General features: G+C 44.8%; 1 protein-coding gene across 1 annotated transcript; it reads right to left on the bottom strand.

The window, feature by feature from the left end:
* Window positions 1-22,454: 22,454 nt before the first annotated feature.
* On the bottom strand, window positions 22,455-26,458 carry LOC134482834 (sperm motility kinase Y-like). Its single transcript, XM_063277002.1, has 2 exons — window positions 25,504-26,458; window positions 22,455-24,252 (listed from the first exon to the last, which is right to left on the bottom strand). The coding sequence occupies exon 2, from the start codon at window positions 24,230-24,232 to the stop codon at window positions 22,703-22,705; it is 1,530 nt and encodes a 509-aa protein (XP_063133072.1). The 5' UTR covers window positions 24,233-24,252; window positions 25,504-26,458; the 3' UTR covers window positions 22,455-22,702.
* Window positions 26,459-26,747: the final 289 nt, after the last annotated feature.

Genomic DNA, 26,747 nt, shown 5'->3' with positions numbered 1-26,747 from the left:
TCTGTTCCTGATTTAACTTCGGTACCTGGTATCTGTCTAGGAAATTGTCCATTTCCTGCAGATTTTCAAGTTTTGTTGAATATAGGCTTTTATAATAACATCTGATGATTTTTAGAATTTCCTCTGAATCTGTAGTTATGTCTCCCTTTTCATTTCTGATTTTCTTAATTTGGACACACTCTCTGTGTCCTCTCGTTAGTCTGGCTAAGGGTTTATCTATCTTGCTGATTTTCTCAAAGAACCAACTTTTGGTTCTGTTGATTCTTTCTATGGTCCTTTTTGTTTCTATTTGGTTGATTTCAGCTCTGAGCTTGATTATTTCCTGCCTTCTACTCCTCCTGGGTATATTTGCTTCTTTTTGTTCTAGAGCTTTTAGGTGTGCTGTCAAGCTGCTGACATATGCTCTTTCCTGTTTCTTTCTGCAGGCACTCAGCGCTATGAGTTTTCCTCTATAGCACAGCTTTCATTGTGTCCCATACGTTTGGGTATGTTGTACCTTCATTTTCATTAAATTCTAAAAAGTCTTTAATTTCTTTCTTTATTTCTTCCTTGACCAGGTTATCATTGAGTAGAGCATTGTTCAATTTCCACGTATATGTGGGCATTCTTCCCTTATTGTTATTGAAGACCAGTTTTAGGCCGTGGTGGTCCGATAGCACGCATGGGATTATTTCTATCTTTCTGTACCTGTTGAGGTCCGTTTTTTGACCAATTATATGGTCAGTTTTGGAGGAAGTGCCATGAGGAGCTGAGAAGAAGGTATATCCTTTTGCTTTAGGATAGAATGTTCTATAAATATCTGTTAAGTCCATTTGGCTCATGACTTCTCTTAGTCTGTCTACGTCTTTGTTTAATTTCTGTTTCCATGATCTGTCCATTGATGAGAGTGGGGGTGTTGAAATCTCCCACTATTATTGTGTGAGGTGCAATGTGTGTTTTGAGCTTTAGTAAGGTTTCTTTTACGTATGTAGGTGCCCTTGTATTTGAGGCCCAGATATTTAGGATTGAGAGTTCATCTTGGTGGATTTTTCCTTTGATGAATATGAAGTGTCCTTCCTTATCTTTTTTGATGACTTTTAGTTGAAAATTGATTGTATGTGATATTAGAATGGCTACGCCAGCTTGCTTCTTCCGACCATTTGCTTGGAAAGTTGTTTTCCAGCCTTTCACTCTGAGGTAGTGTCTGTCTTTGTCTCTGAGGTGTGTTTCCTGTAGGCAGCAGAATGCAGGGTCCTCGTTGCGTATCCAGTTTGTTAATCTATGCCTTTTTATTGGGGAGTTGAGGCCACTGATGTTGAGAGATATTAATGAACAGTGATTATTGCTTCCTGTTATATTTATATTTGGATATGAGGTTATGTTTTTGTGCTTTTCTTCTCTTTGTTTTGTTGCGAAGACGATTAGTTTCTTGCTTCTTCTAGGGTATAGCTTGCCTCCTTATGTTGGGCTTTACCATTTCTTATCCTTTGTAGTGCTGGATTTGTAGAAAGATATTGTGTAAATTTGTTTTTGTCCTGGAATATCTTGGTTTCTCCATCTATGTTAAGTGGGATTTTTGCAGAATACAGTAACCTGGGCTGACATTTGTGTTCTCTTAGTGTCTGTATGACATCAGTCCAGGATCTTCTGGCTTTCATAGTTTCTGGTGAAAAGTCTGGTGTGATTCTGATAGGTCTGCCTTTATATGTTACTTGACCTTTTTCCCTTACTGCTTTTAATATTCTTTCTTTATTTTGTGCGTTTGGTGTTTTGACTATTATGTGACAGGAGGTGTTTCTTTTCTGTCCAATCCATTTGGAGTTCTGTAGGCTTCTTGTATGCCTATGGGTATCTCTTTGTTTAGGTTAGGGAAGTTTTCTTCTATGATTTTGTTGAAGATATTTACTGGTCCTTTGTGCTGGGAGTCTTCACTCTCTTCTATACCTATTTTCCTTAGGTTTGATCTTCTCATTGAGTCCTGGACCAATGTTTTGGACCAGTAGCTTTTTCCGCTTTACATTATCTTTGACAGTTGAGTCAATGATTTCTATGGAATCTTCTGCTCCTGAGATTCTCTCTTCCATCTTTTGTATTCTGTTGGTGAAGCTCATATCTACAGCTCCTTGTCTCTTCTTTTGGTTTTCTATATCCAGGGTTGTTTCCATGTGTTGTTTCTTGATTGCTTCTATTTCCATTTTTAATTCCTTCAACTGTTTGATTGTGTTTTCCTGGAATTCTTTCAGGGATTTTTGTGACTCCTCTCTATGGGCTTCTACTTGTTTATTTATGTTTTCCTGGAATTCTTTCAGGGATTTTTGCGATTCCTCTCTGTAGGCTTCTACTTGTTTATTAATGTTTTCCTGTGTTTCTCTAAGGGAGTTCTTCACGTCTTTCTTGAAGTCCTCCAGCAACATGATCAAAAATGATTTTGAAACTAGATCTTGCTTTTCTGGTGTGTTTGGATATCCCATGTTTGTTTTGATGGGAGAATTGGGCTCCGATGGTGCCATGTAGTCTGGGTTTCTGTTGCTTGGGTTCCTGCGCTTGCCTCTCGCCATCAGTTTATCTCTAGTGTTACTTTGTTCCGCTATTTCTGACAGTGGCTAGACTGTCCTATAAGCCTGTGTGTCAGGATTGCTGTAGACCTGTTTTCCTGTTTTCTTTCAGCCAGTTATGGGGACAGAGTGTTCTGCCTTCGGGGGTGTAGTTTTTCCTATCTATAGGTCTTCAGCTATTCCTGTGGGCCTGTGTCTGGAGTTCACCAGGCAGGTCACTTGCAGCAGAAAAGTTGGTCTTACCTGTGGTCCTGGGGCTCAAGTTTGCTCTTGGGGTGTTGCTTATGAGCTCTCTGCGGCGGCAGCAACCAGGAAGATCTGTGCTGCCCTTTCCGGGAGCTTCCGTGCACCAGGGTTCCAGATGGAGTTTGGTGTTTTCCTCTGGCGTCAGAGATATGTGCAGAGTGCAGTCTCTTCTGGTTTCCCAGGCATGTCTGCCTCTCTGAAGGTTTAGCACTCCCTCCCACGGGATTTGGGTGCAGAGAACTGTTTATCCCGTCTGTCCCTTCAGGTTCTGGTGGTGTCTCAGACGCAGCGGTCCTGCTGCACCTGGGCCCTCTTCTGCGGGAACCCAGAGGCCTTAAACAGTTTCCTATTGGGCCAGGGATGTGGGCAGGGGTGAGCAGTGTTGGTGGTCTCTTCTGCTCTGCAGCCTCAGGAGTGCCCACCTGACCAGGCAGTGAGGTCTCTCTCCCACGGGGTTTGGGAGCAGAGAGCTGCTGCGGGCCGGGATCCGCGGGTTTGGGACTCCCGGTAAACCCCGGAAGTGCCCAGTCCTAGAGGAATTTTTGCCTCTGTGTGTCCTGAGTTCACCAGGCAGGTCTCTTGCAGCAGAAAAGTTGGTCTTACCTGTGGTCCCGAGGCTCAAGTTTGCTCGTGGGGTGCTGCCTATGAGCTCTCCGCAGCGGCAGCAACCAGTGACGCTGCCTTTTTTCTTTTCTCCCTACACCTGCACCCTTCTGGTGGCTCAGGTTGGACAACTAGGTGCCCATGACCAACTCCGCATTGTGGATGAATTTAGTCTGGTTGGACTTTCTCAGGAAAGGTATGACTAATTGGTCACTTAAACGCGTCAACTAATTGGTTAGTTTTAGTGTACTGAAGTGATAGTTTGCATTTAATTTTGAAATTTGAATTCAAAAAGAAGTGATGTAAAAGCTCTTTGTGTTTACTCACCTTCACTATAACCCTAGTTCTTAGAGCACATGAATCTCATTTTGGGTTCACTCATAAGAATGTATATTAGTATAGAACATTTCATTAAATAATTATATAAATATGTACACATATACTTAGAGCTTGTAAAATCTTTAAATATCTTAATGTTAATGTTATAGAATAGAATATATTTACCTGTTTTATAATTAATTATCATAAGTGATGTGGACAGGACATAATCTTCTGAAAGTCTGGTTCATTTCCCCAAACAGCAACCAGGCTGAGGAACCTAAGCACAATTATTCTGAACATAGACTCCTCTATGACAGTGAGCGCTGTTTTTTTATATTTTCTTCCTAGGGCAGCAGAACTCATGACTACAACCAGTTCCATGGTTACACTGGAAGTTGCAAATCAAGGCATCCTCTCTCACTGCCTGTCCACCTTTCTTACCCAGCCATTGTCCTCCATGGTGCAGAGAGGTAAGAGCTAGTGACTCAAGCCAGGTTAGCCAACATATAGTAATCCTGTATTGAGATAGGGCTCCTCCTAAAAGTTATCAAAATCTGGGGATGGAAAGATGGTTCAGTATTTTACAACACCAGTGTTAGCTCACAACTGCCTAAACCTCTAATTTCAGGGGATTTGAAACGTTCTTCTAAGTTCTTTGGACACCAGTCAAGCATTCATGTGCACACATGCTGGGCAAACACTCATACACATAAATTATTTTTATAAAGTGAGACCCTAAAAGTCCCATGTAGTAGCTCCTACCACAGCTCTTGCTCAGCTTTTCAAGGAAGAAGTTAGTTGAGACTGAGTGCATGATGCTGAGAAATACTTCTGGATCATGATACAGATCAGATCTGATGGTACGGTTTACTAGATATATTCACAGTCTGTTAGGTGCAGTATTGTGAATCCTCTTCTGACCCTGACTCAGCTTTTATTTTTACTTTTTATTTTTTTAGTTTTATTTTTATTACGCTACTCAGGTAAATTAATACTAAATTAATGAATCTGGGAAAATGAGAATTAGTTTAAATGAGTAAATAATAAAATGTGAAATGTTTTTTATTGAAAGCATAGTGTAAAAATTATAGTTTTTAGCAGGGCATTTAAAATACATGCTTTTTAGAAAACCATTTATTTATTTCCTTTACAATCCTGTCTTCCCAGTAACCCACCATACAAATCTTCCCTCCATCACACTTTTCCTGAAATGGCAAAGCTTGTTTCGGGGTGTAAACCCCCATGAATGCTTTTTAAAAGATTGTAAAACAGATACCTGAGGAAAAAGTACGCCTTTTATGCAGTTTTAAGCATCTGATTGTTTACTTCTTTACATTTCACAAGAACAGACCCCTCTACCTAGACCTGAAGCTAAATTTCAGGAGTGACAATGCCACAAACAGCATGCATCAGTGTATAGAAAAAATCTTTTTATTCCTTTGTAGACACAGGAACAGCTGGCTACTTGGCCAGTGAGGCATAAAGCAGTGTCAGGTGTGGTTATATAACCATTCCCCAGTTTTTGTTACCTCCTCTGTGAGGAAGAAACATGCATGAAATTTTGCTAACATCTCTGGTGAGTCCCTGAAGTAGTATAGCTTCCTCTTTTCTTTTCTCAGCCTCTTACCCCTTCCAAGGAAGAGCTTCAGGAAGTTTTACCTACTTGAGCTCCATTGAGTAGAGGCTGGCAAGGGTCTCTAGTGTGACAGTGATATGTGGATCCAGAGGTCCTCAGTGGAATCTAGCACATGCAGCCAGGAGCACCTGAACTCTTCCTCCAAGTCAGTTGCCCCTGCTTCCACTCTGACCAAGAGTGGTCCTGGCCATTGGGAAACCCCAGCAGAGGTGCTGCCCACCCCTGTGACTGTCTCCCAGCCCATATGAACAGACCTCCCTCCACCACCTCCTCTACCACAGGTCCACTACACCAGATATTGGTGGCATTTCAGTGGATTTGCCACCCCCCCTCCTTCTGCAAACAAGGCAGCATCCCAGTCTGCACAGGTGGCTGGGAAAAAAGAGTGAGGAGCAGCAGTGGTGGTCTGAGATATAGAAGGCCTGTCTGGACAAGGAAGCAGAGAGGAAGCACAGGGAGCAGGAGAGGAAAGGGCGACAGATGCACTCTCATTCCCTGAAATTGCTTCCTTCTCATCTTTGACCACACCGACCAAACCAGGAAAAACTTCAACACTGCAGAGGCCCCAAGAAACAGTCATTCTGGTGTTGTAGTCCCTGCAGCAGCCCCCCACAATTGAGCACAGGGATCTGCAGTTCATAACTATCAGTAAAGAGGAGTTGTCCTCTGGGGAGTCTGTCTCCAGACCCATAAAAATAAGATGTCAGGAAGAAGCTGGAGAAGCAACAGCAAATGCACCTTGTGGATATGCTAAGCAAGGAGATCCATGAGTTGCAAAACAAGGGGGACGGTAGTGCAGAGGAGACTGACTGCCTGTGGACGCTTATGCTGGAGTGGCAGTTCCAGAAGAGACTTCAGGCCATATTTCTTACGTTTCTCCCAGGTTCATTTCATAAAACTGATCAAGAAGCACAACATTTGATGTTTCCATAGTAAAAATTTATAACAACAATGTTTTTGCCCTTCTGGCCTTAGACAGTTCTACAGTGGTGTCTATGGTTAAGTGCCAGGCAGTGAGAACCCAGGAGTGACATTCAGAGGTACACAGGATGACCAGCAGGTGAGGTGCTCCTGGGACCCAGTGTCCTGAGTGCAGGTCCTCAACCTTACAGCTGCCCACTCCAGCTGTGCCTGGGATGGAGCCAGTGCTACCAACCTAGGAAGCAGCTCAGGGAGTGTGCTTAGTATGTGCCCCATTGCTTCAGTGCATGACAAGGTTAATCTGCAGGAGTAGTAAGGATTTTAGCCAGCTCTCGTTCTGTATCTGAGGAAGAACATGTCTTTAAGAACATCAAGATGCTCACCTCTAGCACATATCAGCTTTATATATCAAAGATATCATAATAAAGCTGTTTAAAACATAAAAAGTTATAAGGTAGCTCAAGGGTAGGATTACTGACCCTGAGTATTATATCTAATTACACACACACACACACACACACACACACACACACACACACACACAGAAAGAGCTACAAAAGTTGGAAAAATAAACGAATCTTAAAAATATATAAATAAATGTATAATTATTAAAATCTATATGAGAGTCAATGTTTATCACCCAGCATTGAGGAAGGGGCTTAGAGAAATGAATTATCCCCCTCCAACCTCAAAAAACATACGTACACACACAATCAATGACATGTGTAATTATACCAGGAAATACCCGTATTTTATAGAATGCCATAATCGAAAGTAAGAACCATCTTTTTGGTTAAGGGTTGCCAATACATTCTTTTTCCAAGGTGTGTGCAGCTGTGCCAGTCTTGTTCACTATGGGATGGAAGAAGTCTCTGACCTGTGAGCCTAGAGGTGAGCAGGGGATCTTTGCTCCATTCTGAGACTGAGAAAGGCAGGATGCCCACTCAAGGGTCCATAGCAGGGAAGGTTTTCAAGCTATGACAGTGCTGGAAAAGCCTATACAAGGCACACAGTTAGCAGTGATGTGTTTGCAGGGACTCCAAGGAACCAGCTTTGTACTGATGCAGGTGGGCAAGCATTTATCATCCACCTCCCACTCTGACAGCAATGAAGAGTATTGCTTAAGTTTTATTTCATAGATTTGATCCCTGACCAAAATACCAAAAACTGCACCCTTAATGATGTAGCAAATAGAATAGTGGATGCTAGGCCAGGAACCTTTGACTCTTCTAATACCATTGTGTATTTCTGAGCAAGGAAGGAGAGGTATCAATGGACAGCAGTCTGTTTCCCCACGAGTACTCTACCACTGAGTTAGTAGCCTTAGCCTTCCTCACCTCTAGAAAAAGGGTGTCACTAAGTTGTCCAAGCTGATCTTAAACTCATGATGTAGACCAGGCTAGCCTTGAAGTTCTGATCCCCCTACCTGCTGTGTGTCTTGAGTGTCTGGTATTACAGGCCCGTTTCTCTATGGATTAGTAGCCCATGGAAGAGTCCATGATCCCATGACCCTCTAGTTCTCACCCTGTGGAGCTATTGGCCGAAGGGGGAGATGGAGTCCATCTGAAGGGATGGGTCAACAAGACAACTCTGTAGAGTGGGGAACTCATCATTCATATTGGGTCCCTGCTGGGAAGAGGAGAAATCAAGAGGAGGGAGGAGATTGGTGTTGGGGAATCCTCCTCTTCCTCATCTTTCTCCTCCTCCTCCTCCTTCTGCTGCTAATGCTGCTGGTGCTATTGCTGTTTCTCCTGTTGGTGCTGTAGCTTCTGCTGGTGTCTTTTCCTTGGCAATGTGTCTGAAATCACCTCCTGTTTATACTCAGGACATGACAGAATTTCAAGATGGCACTGTGAGAGAAAAAAAGTCAATTTATTCTAAGCAAAAATCTTATGCGGTAGAATACTTAGATTACCATTTGGAGCTTTGATTGCCTTATTATTTTATCAAATCTTCTCTTCTACTTCTCAGTTAAGATTTTTGAAAGAAATCATTTAGAAATGTTACATATATATATATATATATATATATATATGTGTAACAATATATATCAATTGCTAGGTCTTAGGAATGAAAAAATCAGTACGCAAAACAATATGCATGCATGCAGGATTCTGACCATCAACAATAACCAACAAACTAGGTTGTTGATACTTATTCAGTGACAAACCTTGTTATTAATTTTAAGGCTTAATGGAGTGGGATGTTACATTTGAAAACATAAGACTCTGTTCTGCAGCACTTGTGATTGATGACCACATGTGCTAGAACCAGTAGCCCATGGATGAGTCCATGAGCCCATGAATCTCTAGTCCTCACCCTGTGGGAGCTATTGGCCTAAGGGGGAGCTGGAGTCCATCTGAAGGGATGGGTCAACAAGAAAACTCTGTAGAGTGGGGAATTCATATTGAGTCCCTGCTGGGAAGAGGAGAAATCAAGAAGAGGGAGAAGGCTTGGTGTTGGGGAAACCTCATAAAAGAACTTAGAGAAGATACAAGGTAAGAATTGTGGGGAAAATGGAAACCAGAGACAAGAGGAAGGACCAGCATAGAGCAAACTAGAAAGGACAAAGCACGAAGGTACCTGGGCTGTGCCTGCTGCTTGTTATCTGGACTCTCCCTGTGGCTCATTTCTAGGGTGAGATTCTGTTCTGCCCTAGGCGAGGTTTCTTTCTCCTTGGCAAGCAGCAACAAAGCTTTATCAGGGCATTTGCTATATTCCTGGTCCACCCCTTAAAACCTCTGTGCCGGACCCTGCTGGAGATGGGCTTATCCTCTAATGGGGCTCTGTGGGAGAGTAGATTATCTTCTTTGATTTCCTTGTTGCTACTCTTCTCACTGAAGATGCTTGTTGTTTGAATGTATGGGACACTCATGGCACATTTGTGATAGTGGACCTGTGTAGGTGTCATCGGTAGTGGCCTGAGATGACCGTCCACAGTGGACCTTCTTCCTCCTTTTGGATGAACCTTCTGGCCATAATGAGATATGTGACCTTGGGAGAATGACACCTGCAAGTTGTCAAGGACTGGCAGGCTTCCACTCCTCTTTCTTTGTAATCTAAAAGCAGCAGCACGATCAAGGCTAGGAAATGGGGCTGCAATGGGACTCACTTGTTGTGCCTGGGCTGTGCAGCCATACCCCGGGAGAGCCTGCTGTTGTAGGAAGCAATAAGTTGCCATTTCCTCATTATATTTTCTTTTTATTAGGGAGTATTTTATTACAGAGGCTTGAAATCCCATGCATTTCATCGCACCCAAAATTTCAGGGTCTGGCCTGAGGGGAAGCAGTTCTTCACAACGAACTGTGAACCCCTTTCGTGTTCTTTGAACCAGGCGTGTTTCATCACCTCGCTGGCTGTTGGTCTATACATTGGATTTACTGTTAGTAATTGACTAAGGAGGTTCTCCAGTTCTTCTGAAACACCACAGGGGGCAGGATACACCCCTGCAACAACTTGTTTTTGTAATTCGTGGATGATCACAGAATCAAATGGGAGCTTTCCCACTACCATATAATACAAGGCCACTCCTATTGTCCACATATCATTCTTCATCCCGTCATACAGAAGTCCAAGGAAGCGTTCCGGGGAAACAAAAGAATATGCACTGCAGTGCTGGTTTAGCATTTGTCCAGGTTGTGTTTCGGTGCTAAGCCCAAAGTTGATGACTTTGACCTTTTTGTTTTTATCAATCATTATATTGTCCACTTTCAGGTCTCGGGGAACAATCCCCTTTCCATGGCAGTAGCTCACTGCTGGTAATATCTGTTCAAATATTTGCCGGGCCTCATCCTCCTCTATGTGCCCTGACTCTCTGATGTACTGGTAGAGTTGTTGGCCTTCCACCAGCTCCTTTATGAGGTATATTCTAGTTTTGTTTTCAATGACTTGTAAGAGAGAAACAATGTTGGGGTGGTTGATCTTTCTCATTATGTTTGCTTCTGTCATGGCTGGCCGGAACCACTGCTTGTTCTTTCGGAGAACTTTGACCGCCACTGGGGTTCCTGTGAGCTGGTGGTGGGCCAGGAGGACCTTGGCATAGCTTCCTTTTCCAATAGTCTTCAGTACTTTATATTGGGAATGAAAGGTTCCCTCCTGAGAGATACTGGGATCGGGACTAGAAGGTGGTAACTCCTCCTCAGTCTCTGTAGGCATTTTATCAGTACTAATGCTACCTAAAAATAACAAACAAATGGAATCAAATAATGAAAGAGATGGAGCAATTCAGGAACAAAATTACACATGTGGAACCTAAAAGAAACAAATGAAACAAAAAGAAAAAATAATAATAAAGAAAAGACTAGACTAGAAAAATAGAGTAAAATTATGAACAGGGGGAAATATGAAGAATCATAAGTAAAAGCCACCCAAATGACCATCCCCAAAAGAGAAAGCCAAGAGCACACAAATACTAAATGCAATGATGAAAATAAAAATCGTCATACTACAATAGGATTGGGCGGCCAAAGCTGATCAATACTGTGAATGGATTGTTTGAAGAAAAAGGTCAGATAAAAGAAATGAGAGGAGAAAGACTGAGTATAAGACAAAACAAACAAATGTAAAAAGCCAACACTTAAGGGAAAAATCCATTGAATTTCAGGACCTAGTGATCCACAAAACTCCACAACTCTCCAGAGCAAAATACTGAAGATTAAAATTAACCAACCACAAGGAATAAGGCAGTTAAATATCAGTGAACAGTAAACCGTAAACAAAGGCCGAAGAGTCAAAGTGTCACAAAGGGCAAATTTGTATCAAGTCTAAGACAATGATTGCTTGTACTCAATAAATAGAGAAACAGGAATAATGTAAAAGGATGAAACCGCAGGACATTGAAAATGGAGATAGAGTGAATCATCCGACTTCAGATCCGTAAATAATCAAAGCAATAATATAGCATGTGAGAACATAAAAACCACCACCAAAATGAATCCAGCAATCCATAATAAATAAATAAATAAATAAATAAATAAATAAATAAATAAAACAAAACCACAATAAGGAAATAGCCAGGGGTCTTGAGAATATATGGCCTAATTCTATCTCTTAAACACATAGAAAAAAAATCAATCCATAAATAAGCAGCCAGCAGTCTATGTAGGCCTTTAATCTGATATTATGGGGTTGGCATATCAAATTCGTGGGAGCCACTGGAGAGCCAAGACAGGTACTTGGGCAGCTGAAGGCCAGTGAGAGAGCCTGTCTTGAAAATGAGGTTGAGGACTTGCCTCAGGAACAGGAGCCGGGGTGACTTCTAGCCTCTACACTCTTTTGCACTGAGGTGCGTGCACACACAAACACACACACACACACACACACACACACACACAGGCACACACACAGACAAACACCCAGATTCATACAAAACACACTCACGTAGGAACAGGCACACACATACTTACACACAAGTAAACCTGGAAAAATGCACATCACAGATACACACACACACACACACACACACACACACACACAGGGACACACACACACACAAAAGAAGTGGTACACACATACAAACATACACACAAACAAACCTGTAAACTCACACACTCCTACATATACTGACAAACACACAAGCGAAAGTGTACACACACTCAAACACAGGCAAATCTGTCAGCACACACTCTCTTACACACACTGATACATACACATATACACAGTACAGTAAAATCCAATACAACCACACACAGCTCACAAGATACAAACAAGTCGCAGAGGGCTCCACTCCACACCTCCTCTCAAAGAACTCAAAGAAATCCAGGCCTGGCAACAGCTTAACATCTGTTGGCTGGGACGCCTCACAGTCGCTCCTCATTAGGTCACAATAGGACCTGTCATGACATGGTTGGGAAGGGCTTCAAGGCTCTGGCTTCTGTGGGCTATGGAGAGATTTAACGCTTTTAGAAATCAAAGGCTGTAAGATGTTTACCTCTCCTCAGTTCTCTGTTTTAATGTTTTCTATGCCTCCTGCTTCAAAGTCGTCTGTCTACACTCAGGGTGTCACTTTTTCATTGAATTCTCAATGATTAGCCTCAAACTGATGGTACACTGTTAAAAAAAATAAAAAAAAACAAAGCTGTGTTTCTAAACTGACCCATCAAGATGACACTGATTTCATAAATCCTCAGAAAGGTTCTAGGTTATCATCAAACACCTGAGACAAAGCTGCAGGGATAGGCAGAGCACTTGCCTCCCAAGGGTAAGGAATTGAGTTTCAATCCCCAAAACCCCCATCAATGTTGGATGCATCAGCAAAGCCCATAAGCTCAACATCTGTGGAGTGGGGAGGGGTTGGGGCTTGAAGACAGGTGGTCTGACATGCAGGCGTGAGGACCTGTCAGAGGATGGCCTCTGACAGGACATGGGGTAGTGGTATGCATGGACACCTAGGCACATAAGGGGGTATGCATACACAGGCAGACACTTCCTATCACACAGAGGTTGGCATGATGTATAGAAAACCAAGTCCATCCTGAGTGTAGGGCTCACTTTAAATATTAAGGTCCAGTGATGGAACAGGCATGTATGAGGACAAGGAGCTCTGTGCAACCTGGGGCCAGAAGGAACAGAGTGGCTATGCTGACACAGATAAAATGAATTCTCAATCACAGTCTGTGACAGCCAGGTCACAGGACCCAGTCTGCTGTGTTATTTGTGAGCAGCCAGTGCAGCCAGAAGCTAACTATTGAACACTGACTGGCCCAAGCCTAGAAAGGGTCTCTGTTTCTCAGAGTGCTGGGGGCAGTGCAGTGTGTAGCGCTTTCCTTCTGAAGACTCTTCTGGGGTTTGGAGTCCCCTGTAGAGGACTCTCATGGCTGCAGACACTAAGCCTGGGAGGAAAGATCCTCATCTGTAGAGTTCACTGAAAGGCCTGAGAGCAGAAAAGGAAAGAAACAGCAAAATGTGCCACCTCTGCTCACTGTGGTTCAGCTTCTGCCTTTGCAGCTGAGCTCAGGTGCCCTGGAGTCCTCCCTAGCCTGAGTCAGTGATCTCAAGTTTAAGTCCCTACTTCCTGGTTTGTAGTATCAAACAAAGCACAGTTACAGGCAAGAAAAGCTTTGAACACCATCTAGACATTGTTGTCTACATTTGAGGGGGACTGTTGAGCCCCAAAGGGAGCAAGGGTTACAAGGTCAGGTATTATAGGAATGGCCAGGGTTGGAATCCAAGTTCCAAACTCCCTTTGCTCTGGGCAGAGGGTAGGCCTGGCAATTGGTTCCTGCTGTGTACATGGGGAAATCAAAAGGTCTTATGGGATCGCTGGCACAGACCTGCCCAAGCATGGCTTAGGGAGCCTCACACCAACTCAATATTTGATTTGTTCCCAGTTTTGTCTACCACCCTCAGCTGTGTGCCATTTTCCCTGCCTCCTGCAAGGGACTCTAAATATCTTCCTATAAAAGGCGATCAAGGAGGAGTTGCACAAGGACAGGTGGGGCTCTGTGGGGAGGTTCACATGGGCTAACACATTAGAGGGCCACAGTCCCTGGACTGATGCTGAATGGACACTCTCCACTGAAATCCAACAGAGAGATCTTCACAGAGATCAAGAGAAGGCTTCTCTGAATAGCTGTGCAGAGCACCTCCGATTCATGGACTTAGGACTGACACCCATAGGATGCTTTTGAGGAGCCGATTGTGATTCAAGGGCTCATCTGCCTGGGTCCATGTGCCTCTAGAGATGAGCCCAGGACTTGGCTGTGGCTGGTTATGGGGTCAGATCAGAGGATGGGAGGGTCCTTGTCCTTGGCTCCTGGGAGTAGAGCAATTTTTCTTTCCCTGCCCCTACTTTTTTTGCTTTTCTTTCCTTGGCATAAGGAGGGACTGGAAGAAGTCTGTCTATGGGGAGTGAGGCTGGCTGGGAAACTGCTCACTGTTCTACATTGTCATGCTGCTGGTGGCTTGGGGTTGTTGGCAGGATAACCTCTGCACCATTCCAGTCTGCTTCTCTCCACTTTATCCATGCACCCCTGTCCCTGCGCTGGGAGACCTGGATACAAAAGTCCCACCTGTAGCTTCCAGTCCAGGGATGGAGTCCCTCAGTGAATGGATTCCAGATGGTTCTGTGTAAAGCTGCATCGAACAGGGTAGTTACTGATGTGGGTACATGGAGGAGGATACTGCACTGCACCCACCCACATTTCATATAAAACCAATCCTCATGCTCAGGTACTAATTGGTTCTTTTTATACCTTTCACCATTTTTGCTATTCACTGTACTGTTAAGGGTGAATTTTCATTGTTTCACTTCTACAAAAAACAGAGTTTAGCATTGGAGACTCCCTACAGCCTGGCTGGAAGGGAGGCCTACACCCATGTGTCCTTCCAGGAAAAAGCTCTTTCATAGGATGTCTCCCTGAGTCCCAGGATGTGTGGAGGGCTCTGTGCCCTACCCAGGGTTGACCTCAGTATATTAACGGGAGCAGAGGCTTCTCTCTGATAGAACAGTACCACCCTCCTGCAAGATGTCTATGATGGTTTGTATATGCTTAGCTCAGGGAGTGGCAATATTAGGAGGCGTGGTCTTGTTAAAGTAGGTGTGTCACTGTGGGCATGGGCTTTAAGACCCTTTTCCTATCCACATGCAAGCCAATCTTCCCCAAGCAGCCTTCACATGAACATGTAGACCTCTCACTTACTCTGGCACCATGACTGCCTGGATGCTGCCATGCTCCCAGCTTGATGATACTGGACTGAGTCTCTGAACCTGCAATCCTGTGTCCATTAATGTTGTCCTCATAAGAGCTGCATTGGTCATGGTGTGTCTGTTCTCAGCAGTAAACCCCTAACTGAGACAATGTCCTTGTTCCCTGCTTCAGCTTCCTGGCTATAGAAGCTTCACACATGAGCGGCATTCTCTTGGGATATGGGCCTAATAGGCTCTAGGCTGTCTGCTTGATCTGAGAGTGCTAGGACATCCTGCTCCTAAGGGCATTGTTACTGTTCCCATGCAATACTGTGAAAACATCAGCAGGCTCCTGCTTTCTTACCCCCCTGAACACAATGCTGCCTTTCCAGGAGTGGATCCAACATATCTCAGAACCTCCTCAGGAGCTATGTGTTTCCCAAGGATTACTTGCACTTGCTTACACACCCCTATTCTGTGTCCTGAAAACTTTTCAAAGCCCATTCATCTGAGACTGGTGAGTTCAGGACAGTAGTCCCAAGTGTCTTGTCCTACCCTTACAGTTCATTCTCATGAGGCATCACCTGCCCTTGACAGAGGATTTTTCCAAGGGGCATTGGATGTGCAGGAGAATTGTGTGTGCTGACTGCTGTCAGATCAGCACATGATACCATCAAGGCGCAATTTGCTCTTGATTTTGGAACTCATGGTCTTGGCACTGTCTTGTTGGTATTTAGGTCCCTGTCAGTCCCCAATTGAATTTTAGCATGGGAACCCAGGGCAGTTGTCTTCAAAGATATTCCTAGTATGGACCACATCTTCACCTCAACACACATAAAGCACAACAAAACACCAGGCAGGCAGAGAACCCTCAGGGGCTGGAACTGGAATGTTCAAACACTCTGGCTTGACCTTGGCCAGCACAGATTCAGAGAACATCTTCTATGTAGGAAGATCTCCTTCCTCCTCTCAGAGTTTAGGACATCTAGAGGTAGGCTAAGGTGCTGGCACAATGTGAGCAGAGGCAGCACTCTGGGCTTGTTCAGTGTCAAAGCCTCCCTGCCACCCCTGTATCACAGTCACAGCAGCCCATCTCATGAGAATTCTAGGGCTGCTGATATCCTGGATGAATAATCCATGTTCTGCTGCTAGTTTCTTTGCTTCCACATGGACAACTGAGAGAAGGGATTGATTAAGTGTAGGTGAGGAAGCCCTGCAAATATCTACTTGGTGTTACCAAAGACAATGGGTTCTGACTGGCAAGATCTTTGAATTAGATTTTGAAAAATGCCACCTATGAACAGTTAGTAGGTACTCTCAGGAAGGTGCAGCATGGTGGGCACAATGGGACAGGATCCCTGAGGCTGGTGCAGTGGGACAGGGTCGTTGGGGCAGGTAAAACTGAGTAGGAAACGTGAGCCAGGAACAACCGGGCAGGGACCCTGGTCCAGTTACAACAGAGCAGGAATCCTGGGGGAGATGCAAGGGGGCATGAGTCCTGGGGAAGGGATCTTGTAGTTGTGGCCCTGTGGCATGTGCAACTGGCAGGGACCCTGGGGCAGGTGCACTGTGACGTGCACCCAAGCTGGAATGTTCAGACAGGTGTGTGTTTGCTTCATGCAGCTGCTGTCTGAAGTAGAGAACACTGGCAACTGCCCCAGAGGGGATTTTGGGAACTCCTTCCAAGAATCCCTTAGCTCCTAACTGAGAAGCTATACATTCCACAGATGGACCTTTATTGAGATGAGCAGATTCTAAGGGAGCTGCCTTGAATGAACAGCCAAAGAAAGCAGAAATGAAGAACAAGCAATTGCAGCAGACATGTTCAGTGTGTTTTCGACCAGAAAAGTAGCACTGGAAGAAACTGATTAAGTCAAATCATTTCTCTGTCTATCCATCCATCCATCCATCCATCCATCCATCCATCCATCCATCCACCCACCCACCCATCCATCCATCCACCCATCCATCCATCCATCCATCCATTTCCCTGAGGGAAGTCAGCTTTTCTTTCTGAGAAGGTCAAAGCAGCGCTCCCTTGTGGTGACAAGGAAGATTGCAGGCAGTGAGATAAGTGGGTATTTATTTATTTATTTATTTATTTATTTATTTATTTATTTATTTCATGATGTGCGATAGACTGCCACTTGTGGCCTGTCCCCATCTGCATCAGCTGTACCATAAACCCAGTCTCAGTGTGACACAGAAATGGCCTAATTGGAAAGTATGTCCTCTCTCTAAGCGACACTGTATAATAACATACTCTGGACTGCAGGTCAGTCAAGGCCTGTGTTTAGGAGAATTGTGGACAGATGAATGTCTGTGAGTCTGGACTTAGACTCTGTGGAGGGCTCAGGTCACCTGACTGTCCTGAAGCTTCCCACTGTGATTTATTTCCCTCCTACAGAGCCAGACACCTGAGCAACTGCATTTCCTGGTTATCCCCTAATCCTCTTACACTGTGTAGAGTGTTCAATCTCAGGGAGGGCCTGGGAATCTGAGAGACACCACTGAGCCCTCTGGGCCTGGCTGACTCAACCTGAGGCTACTCTGTGTGTCTTCATTTTGCTCACCCTCCAGAGACCTCAAAAGTCAGCAGTGAGCTTGCTGAGAGGTCAGGAAGCTCCATATGGGCCCAAGAGCAACTGTCCTCGTTTACAGGTTCATCCACAGAGCTTGTAATTCTGATTGGTGCAACAGTCAGGAAGAGTGAAAGATGTCATCTCCCAAGGACAAGTCCTGTGCTAGTGGACACTGAGGAACTTCAGGGATCAAACCCTTCCCCATTCTTCTCCAGCCTCTCTTGTTCTTCGTTGAGATGTTTCCTGCAGATCTAAAAGATCCAGGCAATCCATGACATGGGTTTGAACATAATCTCGACATTTTATTCATTGCCTGATAACTAAGACTAGGTAAAATTTATTCATTCATTCATTCATTCATTCATTCATTCATTCAATCAATCATTCGTTATGCATACGTACAGGGTAGCTGTATTTAGAAAGACCAGAGAGGGCATCAGATGTCATTAGAGACATTTGTGAGCCTCCATGTGTTTGCTGTTATTTGAACTCAGGACCTCTGAAAGAGCATTCAGTGCTCTTAGCCACTTATCAATCTTTCCATTTTCCAGGCTAACTTTTTTACTTCCAATAATGTCTTCTTTATTCAGGTTACATCCTGATCCCAGTCACTCTCCCTCTTCCCTTCCCAGTCCCTCCTTACATATCCTTTCTACCATAATGCTCTCCCTTCTCTTTGGACAAGGGGAGAGTCCCTGGGTACCACACCACCCCGGAACATCTAGTCCCAGGTGGCCCGAGCACATTCTGCCCCACAGATTTACAATCAGGCAGTCCGGGTATGGGGAACAGATCCAATGGCAGGCAACACAGACTGAGACAGTCCTGGATCTACTTGTCAGATGACCCACATGGAGACCAACTGCAGAAAGCTAACCCGGCTCTGGGGTTGGTTGCACAGGCTCTAGCATACTCCATGGTCCAAGGTATCTGACGGTAGGGGACTTCTTGTAGTGTTTTAACCCAACCAGTTTCCTTGTCACTCTCCCCCCACTCTTCCACAAGACTTCCCGAGCTCCATCTGAGGATTGGCTGTGGTTTTCAGCTGCTGAGTGAAGCCTCTGGAGACAGGTGTGCTACTTTTCTGTCTGCAAGTAAATCAGAAAGAATATCATAAATAGCGTCAGAGGTTGTGTCTGTCACAAGAGACAGATCTCACTTTGTGTCAGTCATTGACTAGTTGGTCCCTCAATATCTGCTTTAACTTTATCCCTGCACACTTATTGGCAAGACAGATTTCGAGTTGAAGGTTTTGTGAATGTATTGATGTCTCCTTCCTCTTCTAGAAGTCTTTCTTGTTACAGGAGGTGGCCATTTCATTTTCATGCTCTGGTAAGCCTGCAAGGGAGGCTTTGTGTTGGGTACAGTAGTTAAAAGCAAGACCTGGGAAGAGGAACGGCAGAGTTGTGATCTAGGACTTCCTGCAGCAGCCAGCTCTGGGTCCTGGGAGCCTAGGCAGGCTTTACAGTCATAGAGCTCCATCCACTGCCCAAGTCCCATCCTGACACCTTCTCCATCTCTATTACAGACCATTGTAATTCTGGCATAGTCGCTCTGTCCTGGGCCCAATAGGCCATCCTACCCTGGAAGAACAGAGAGTTCAAGGACGGCCAAATTTCACTTAAGCAAACTTGTTCTCAGACTGTGTGGTTGCTCTGTCTTAGCTCTCATAACACACTTTCCTCTACGTTGCCTTAGGCTGTATCCTCCAAGCATCCCACCATGCATCAGCTCCATATCCTGACGAACCTACCTTAGGGTCCCTGATAATTCCAGATACTTTAATGTTCTCCCAGGATGGACTGTGGCCTCTGGTGTGGCTCACATTGATCCTAGAAGTTCTTGGGAGCCTCCATGCCATGGCATAGGATGTCTCTGAATCCGCACTGGCCTGAGGGATTCCATCTGGCACAGGATTCTCTCCCTATTGTTGAATTTTTGCACTTATGTTTTTCAGGAATGACTCTGCATGTGGTCAACACACACTACCCTGGAAGACCAGAGAGTTCAAGGACGGCCAACTTTCACTGAAGCAAACTTTTTCACACACTGTGTGGGTCCCATCAGCTGAGAGTAGCCTCCACATTGCAATGATGTGCAAACTTCTGCCTTTCAGCCATGATGGACTTTAGGATATACCCCGAGGACCCTACACAAGCCACAGGTGGGTGATGTGTAAATTGGGCATGTTATTGTGTCAGGTCTTCAGTGCAGTGCCTTAAGCTGACAGCCTTTTGGGAGGGCATATGCTTCTCTATTAAATGATCTTGTTCCACTGTTGGCCTGGACTCTGCTGTGGCTGCCGCTCATGCTCTCCTCCAAGTCTCTAACTGTCCCTAACTCTCCTTGACTGGCTGGTCAAACAGTCTTCATACTAGTCTAGAGCCGTTCTATAAACACAGAGCCCAGACTGTCCTCTGCCGATGTTTAAGAGGGCTGCTGGTTTAGTGTCCTGGGTTCCCTATGGGGGTGCAAACTCAAGTTTCTTAGGTCCCTATGTGTCTGACAAAAAGCCTATAGAACAAGGTAGATGTGAAGAAATCAGGAAATAAACTCCTGCAGTACTTCATGTCTACCACTGGAGTGCTCTACACTTTTCTGGTCCTGGTATGCTACTCAGCAAACCCTCTCACTGGAAGGCTCTGTGCCTGAAGCAGAGAACCTCTGCTAAACACAATGTTACCAAGAAACTGGCTGTATCTTCATGGCAGCCTGTGGAAGATTCTCCACGACCCTGAGGACCCAATTGGGAAAACTTAGGTAGGCAGGGTGTGGGAGCCACCAGGGCTGGATGGAGACCTTACCCAGAATTTAATCTCCAGCTGTGCATTCCGATTAACATGACCCACACTCCTATGAAGGTCTCTGGGTGGCTCCTGATATGAGTTGGGAGAGGGGGGAGGACAAGGAAGCTGGGTCAAGACAGAAGCACTGTCCTTACTCACTGCGTCTGGGCTTGTTCCTGCCCTAACTGGGAAGCAGGAACCAAACACCCACTCCTCATGGGACTGTCCGTGATGAGGCCAGCTGAGGATCTGAACTGTCAGCAAGAAAGACAGGAGCTGTATGTGCCACAAACCAGAGCACAGTGTCCCGCATAAGCCCATCTCTCAAATGATGCCATCTCCTCCCCAGAGTGGCTCCAGTCTGGGTTAGGAGTGGGTCATGTATTCCGAGCTCTCTGCTACTCCTGCAAACACAGCAATGGTGCCTTCTCATGCTCATCTATACTGAGCCTAGGGAGCAGCCAGAGGTCATACTCATGGGAATTCAGACTCAGTTCAATCTGCTATCCTGTAGCCCATGAGTCTGGACTCAACTTTAGTGGTCAAGGCCAGTGGTTTATTTCCTGGACAAGATTTGAGAATGTTAGTGACACATTGTATGCCCTTGGCTGGCCTTCATTCTAATAGCCCTGAGTGACCATTCCAGCCTGCACCCAGGGATTCAGATCAGCATTGGCCAGATCAGGCTCTTTGCTACCTGTTCCTATAGCTCACCTCCACTGTAGTTCATGTGTCCTGGCTGCTGCAGCTGCTCCAGAAGCTACCAGATGTCTTCCCACAGAATCCTGTAGTCCCTGTGGGCTCATCCACAGACATCTCACACTCTCCCTGCTGGGAGTTTGGCTGGATGCCTGCTGTGTGGGAGCTGCCTTGGCTTGTGGAGCAGAGTCAGAAGCAGTGGAGGAGATGTTGTCTGTTGCTCTTAATGTCCTCAGTGCCCAGGGCTTGCTTGTGGTGTGGTTGTGGTCCAGCTCCAGTTAATCACTGATATAAATTCAGCCCGTAGAAGCTGCGGACCCCATGAGGCACAGGGAGGACCATAACTGAGGGGGAACCATGCAATCCAGGACCCTGTGGGAATCAGGGAATATTCCAGGTCCCCTCTCACGCAAGATGCAAGGATAGGAGCTCTGTGTGCCCTGACACAGGGGCATGGGACCGTGACTCCCATGAAATGCTCCTTCATACCTATTACATCATCAGCTTTGAGAAGGTCCTCCTCAGTAAGAACATTCCTCACTGCTTGCCTCTGCCATCTGGCTCTCTTTTCCAGGGCTGCATGCCCTCAGGAACGTTGACATGTCTTCTATGAAAATTAATATTCTGTTAAATCATTTTGATAAACAGTTCTCAGCATGATATCTGTGTCCAGAAGTAGTCATCAGCAATTCTCACGGGGACTGGGAATCAAAATATTCCCCCTGCTCTTCGTCCTCTTTTTTCTCCTCCTCTTCCTTCTCTTCCTCCTCCTCCTCTTCCTTCTCCTCCTCTCTTCATCTTCCTCCTCCTCCTCCTCCTACTCCTACCCTCCTCGTTCTCCTCCTCCTGCTGCTGCTGTGCCGAATGCTGCTTCTGCTATTGTTGCTACTCCTGTTGCTGCTGTAGTTTCTGCTGGTGTCTTTTCCATTGCCATGTGTCTGAAATCACCTACTGTTTATACTGAGGACATGAAAGAATTTCCAGATGACACTGTGAAATAGACAAGACAATTTATTCCAAGCAAAAAAGACAGTGAGGTAGAATTCTTAGCTTACCATTTGGGGCTTTGATTTGCCTTAATATATTATAACTTCTTTTTTCTACTTCTCAGTTGACGTCTTTGAAAGAAACCATTTAGAACTACTACCTATAAAATTCAATAGATCACTAGGTCTTAGGAACAAAAAAAAAAAAACCAGTATGCAAAACAATATGCATGCATGCAGGATTCTGACCATCAACTATAACCCACAAACTAGGTTGTTGATATTTATTCAATGACAAACCTTGTTAATGAGTTTTGAGGCTTAATGGAATGGGATGTTACATTTGAAAACATAAGACTCTGTTCTGCAGCACTTGTGATTGATGACCACATGTGAAAAGATCAGTAGCCCCTGGAGGAGTCCATGAGCCCATGAACCTCTAGTCCTCACCCTGTGGGAGCTATTGGCCTAAGGGGGAGCTGGAGTCCATCTGAAGGGATGGGCCAACTAGAAAACTCTGTAGAGTGGGGAACTCATCAATCCTATTGGGTCCCTGCTGGGAAGAGGAGAAATCAAGAAGAGGGAGAAGGCTTGGTGTTGGGGAAACCTCATAAAGAACTTAGAGCAGATACAAGGTAAGAATTGTGGGGAAAATGGAAACCAGAGACAGAGGAAGGACCAGCATAGAGCAAACTGAAAAGGACAAAGCACAAAGGTACCTGGGCTATGCCTGCTGCTTGTTCTCTGGACTCTCCCTGTGGCTCATTTCTGGGGGGAGATTCTGTTCTGCCCCAGGCGAGGTTTCTTTCTCCTTGGCATGCAGCAACACAGCTTTATCAGGGCATTTGCTATATTCCTGGTCCACCCCTTAAAACCTCTGTGCCGGACCCTGCTGGGGATGGGCTTATCCTCTAATGGGGCTCTGTGGGAGAGTGGGTTGTCTTCTTTGATTTTCTTATTGCTACTCTTCTCACTGAAGATGCTTGTTGTTTGAATGCATGGGACACTCACGGCACATTTGTGATAGTGGTCCTGTGTAGGTGTCATCGGTAGTGGCCTGAGACGACCAGCCACAGTGTATCTTTTGCCTCCTTTTGGATGAGCATTCTGGCCATAGTGAGATACGTGACCATGGGAGGATGACACCCGCAATGTGCCAAGGACTGGCAGGCTTCCACTCCTCTTTGGTTCTAATCTAAAAGCAGCAGCAGGGTCAAGGCTAGGGAATGGGGCTGCAACGGGACTCACTTGCTGTGCCTGGGCTGTGCAGCCATCCCCCTGGAGAGCCTGCTTTTGTAGAAAGAAATAAGTTGCCATTTCCTCATTATATTTTCTTTGTTTTAAAGTGTGTTTTACTACAGAGGCTTGTAATCCAATGCTTTTCATGGCATCCAAAATGGCCGGGTCTGGTGTGAGGGGAAGCAGTTCTTCATAGGGAACTATCAATCCGTTCCAGTGTTCTTTGAACCAAGGGTGTTTCATCGCCTTTCTTGCTGTTGGTCTAAAGTTGGGATTTACTCTCAGTAATTTACTAAGGAGGTCCTCCAGTTCTTTTGAAACCCCACAGGGAGCAGGATATACCCCTGCCACTACTTGTCTTTGCAGATCTTGGATGATCACTGAATCAAATGTTAGCTTTCCCACTACCATACAGTACAAGACCACTCCTATAATCCACATATCATTCTTCGGCCTGTCATACCGATGGCCAAGGAGGAGTTCAGAGGAACCAAAAGAGTGCGTGCCACAGTGGTGGTTTAGCATTTTTCCAGGTGGAAATTGTGTGCTAAGCCCAAAGTCGATGACTTTGACCTTTTTGTTTTTATCAATCATTATATTGTCCAGTTTGAGGTCTCGGTGAACAATCCCCTTTCCATGGCAGTAGCTCACTGCTGACAATATCTGTTCAAATATTTGCCGGGCCTCATCCTCCTCTATGTGCCCTGACTCTCTGATGTACTGGTAGAGTTCTTGGCCTTCCACCAGCTCCATTATGAGGTATATTCTCGTTTCCTTTTCAATAACTTGTATGAGAGACACTATGTTGGGGTGGTTGATCTTTCTCATTATGTTTGCTTCCATCATGGCTGGCTGGAACCACTGCTTGTCCTTTCGCAGAACTTTGACAGCCACCGGGGTTCCTGTGAGCCGGTTGTGGGCCAGGAGGACTTTGCCGTTGCCCCCTTGCCCACTTGTCCCCAATACTTGGTATTGGGAATGGAAGTTGCCCTCCTCAGAGATACTGGGCTTGGGTGTAGGGGTTGGTAACTCCTCCTCAGTCTCTGTAGGCATTTTATCAGTACTAATGCTACCTAAAAATAACAAAAATGGAATGAAATAATGAAAAATATGGAGCAATATAGGAGCTAAAATTACACTTGTGGTACCTAAAAGAAACAAACAAAAGAAAAAGAAAAAAACAAACAAAGACAAAGTAAAAACTAGACTAGAAAAATAGAGCAAAATTATGAAAAAGTTAAGGGGAAAATATGAAGAGTCATAAGTAAAAGCCACCCAAATAACCAACCCCAAAAGAGAAAGCCAAGAGCACACACATACTAAATGCAATGATGAAAATAAAAATCGTCATACTACAATAGGATTGGGCGGCCAAAGATGGTCAATACTATGAATAGATATTCATTGAAGAAAAAAAAAACAGATGAAAGAAACGAGAGGAGAAAGAATTAGTATAAGACAAAACAAACAAATATAAAAAGCCAACACTTAATGGAAAACTCCATTGAATTTCAGGACCTAGTGATCCACAAAAATCCACAACTCTCCAGAGCAAAATACTGAAATTTAAAATTAACCAACCACAAGGAATAAGGCAGTTAAATATCAGTGAACAGTAAACCTTAAACAAAGGCCGAAGAGTCAAAGTGTCACAAAGGGCAAATTTGTATCAAGCCTAAGCCAAAGATTGCTTGTACTCAATAAGTAGAGAAACAGGAATAATGCAAAAGGATGAAACCGCAGGACATTGAAAATGGAGATAGAGGGTTGGGGATTTAGCTCAGCGGTAGAGCACTTGCCTAGGGAGCACAAGGCTCTGGGTTTGGTCCCCAGCTCCGAAAAAAAAAAAAAAGAAAGAAAATGGAGATAGACTGAATCATCCGACTGCAGAAATGTATATAATCAAAGCAATAATATACCATGTGAGAACATAAAATCCACCAACAAAATGAATCCAGCAATCCATAATAAAGAAAGAAAGAAAGAAAGGAAGGAAGGAAGGAAGGAAGGAAGGAAGGAAGGAAGGAAGAGAGAAAGGAAGAAAGAAAGAAAGAAAGAAAGAAAGAAAGCATAAATAAAAATCAAAACCATAATAAGGAAACAGCCAGTGCCTTTGCCAATATGTGACCTAATTCTTTCTCTTGAAGTCATCCAAAAATCAATCAATCAAGAAATAGGCAGCCAGTCATCTACATAGGCCTTTAAACTGATATTATGGGGTTGGCATACCAAATGCCTGGGAGCGACTGGTCAGCCAGCCCAGATACTTGGGCAGCTGCAGGCCAGTGAGAGAGCCTGTCTTGAAAATAAGGTTGAGGACCTACCTCAGGAACAGCAGCCGGGGTGACTTTTGGCCTCTACACTCTCTTGCACTGAGGTGCAGGTAATATAGATACAAGGGGCAAAAGGAGATGGGTACGTGCACACACAGACACACACAGACACACACAGGGACACACACACACACACACACACACACCACAGGCACACACAGAGGCACTCACACAGAAATACACAGAAGTGAACTTATACTCACACAAACTCTTACAAACACCCAGATTCACACAAAACACACATACTTACACACAAGCAAACGTGGAAAAACACACATCAGACACACACACACACACACACACACAGGGACACACACTCACGCACAAGAAGAAGTACAGACATACAAACACATACACACACACAAACTTGTAAACTCACCCACTCCTACATATACTGACAAACACACAGGCAAAAGTGTACACACACTCACACACAGGCAAATCTGTCAACACACACTCTCTTACACACACTGATATATACACATATACACAGTACAGTAAAATCCGATACAACCACACACAGCTCAGTAGATACAACCAAGTCGCAGAGGGCTCCAGCCCACACCACCTCTCAAAGAACTCAAAGAATTCCAGGCCTGGCAACACCTTAATTTCTGTTTGCTGGGCCGCCTCACAATCGCTCCTCATGAGGTCACAGTAGGACCTGTCATGACATGGTTGGGAAGGACTCTGAGACTGTGGCTTCTATGGGCTATGGAAAGACTTTAGGCTGTTAGAAATAAAACCCTGTAAGATGCTTAGCTGTCCATAGTTCTCTGTTTTGAATGTTTACTCTGCCTCCTGCTTTAAAGTCCTCATGTCTACACTCAGGGTATCACGTTTTCTTTGAATTCTGAAGGATCAGCCTCAAGCTGATGGTATAGTTTTCTTTTTTTAAAGACAAAGCTGTTTCTAAACTGACCCACCAAGAGGACACTGTTCTCATAAGTCCTCAGAAAGGCTCTAGGTTATCATCAAACACCTGAGACAAAGCTGCAGGACTAGGCAGAGACTTGAGTTTGAATTCCCAAAACGCCTATTGGATGCATCAGCAAAGCTCATACGCTTTCTCTGTGGAGAAGTTAACATGGACCAACAGATTAGAGGGCCAGAGCCCCAACCCATGCTGGGTGGACACTCTCCTCTGACATCCAACACAGAGATCTTTGTACAGAGATCAGGAGAAGGCTTCTCTGAATAGCTGTGCAGAGCACCTCAGGCTCAGGGACTCAGGA

The sequence above is a fragment of the Rattus norvegicus genome, chromosome 1 (genome assembly GCF_036323735.1).
Source record: "Rattus norvegicus strain BN/NHsdMcwi chromosome 1, GRCr8, whole genome shotgun sequence".
Lineage (NCBI taxonomy): Eukaryota > Metazoa > Chordata > Mammalia > Rodentia > Muridae > Rattus > Rattus norvegicus.
Note: the sequence above shows the minus strand (reverse complement) of the source record. Positions and strands in the feature narration are given on the sequence as shown.